This window comes from Sinocyclocheilus anshuiensis, unplaced genomic scaffold, assembly GCF_001515605.1.
Source record: "Sinocyclocheilus anshuiensis isolate Anshui unplaced genomic scaffold, SAMN03320099.WGS_v1.1 scaffold443, whole genome shotgun sequence".
Lineage (NCBI taxonomy): Eukaryota > Metazoa > Chordata > Actinopteri > Cypriniformes > Cyprinidae > Sinocyclocheilus > Sinocyclocheilus anshuiensis.
Window position 1 is genome coordinate 162,964 of NW_015548211.1, and position 1,010 is coordinate 163,973.

Sequence of the window (1,010 nt, forward strand, 5' to 3'; positions counted from 1 at the left end):
CATTTTTGCTTTTCAACCCACAATGCCAAATAAAAGACTGAAAAGAGTGTGTTTGTACGAGAAACAGGCCACGCAATGGGTTTATTTATAATCTAAAAGACAAAAATACAAAAGAAAAACTAGTTAAAATAATGAATCAGACAATAATGAATCAACTGTATGAGCTGTAAATGACATTCAGCACAAAAGACCAGTTTTCCTACAACACTTTGTATTTTCTGCTCAGATTCAGACGTAAAACTGTCCATTTCCACAAGGTTTGGAAAGCGTGTTGGAGAATCCTGACGGAAGAGACTCATTCCTCTGAACTCCACAAACTCAGAGTCAAAAGTGAAGAGGAAATCTCCTCAGATCTTGCGTTTCTTCCATTCTGGCTGATCTTCGTCGGCCTCCTCTTCCTCGTCCTCGGCAAACAGCGGCTCGGGCTGCGTCCTGTCAGACAAAAACACCTCATGAGACACGTTGAGATCTCACACACAGCGTTCACTGCACACAGAGAGACAGAGAGGATGATGGGAGATTAATCCAGTTACCTACTTTCATTCAGATCACTGATTAAAATACAACATCTGCTGTGAGTCACAGAGGGACACCGACACACACACCACAAACACACACTCACACTCACACTCACACTCACTCACTCACTCACTCACTCACTCACTCACAGACAGACAGACAGACAGACTCACTCACTCACTCACTCACTCTCTCACACACACCACAAACACACACTCACTCACTCACTCACTCTCTCACACACACCACAAACACACACTCACTCACTCACTCACTCTCTCACACACACCACAAACACACACTCACTCACTCACTCACTCTCTCACACACACCACAAACACACACTCACTCACTCACTCACTCTCTCACACACACCACAAACACACACTCACTCACTCACTCACTCTCTCACACACACCACAAACACACACTCACTCACTCACTCACTCTCTCACACACACCACAAACACACACTCACTCACTCACTCACT

General features: G+C 44.8%; 1 protein-coding gene across 1 annotated transcript in view; it reads right to left on the reverse strand.

Annotated features, from left to right (window-relative positions):
* Positions 1-216: 216 nt before the first annotated feature.
* LOC107653764 (WD repeat-containing protein 70-like) overlaps positions 217-1,010 on the reverse strand; it is a 23,980-nt gene continuing 23,186 nt past the window's right edge. Inside the window, exon 9 of the mRNA XM_016440585.1 lies at positions 217-432. Coding sequence (XP_016296071.1) covers positions 348-432 — 85 coding nt within the window. The 3' untranslated portion in view covers positions 217-347. The remainder of the gene's footprint in view (positions 433-1,010) is intronic.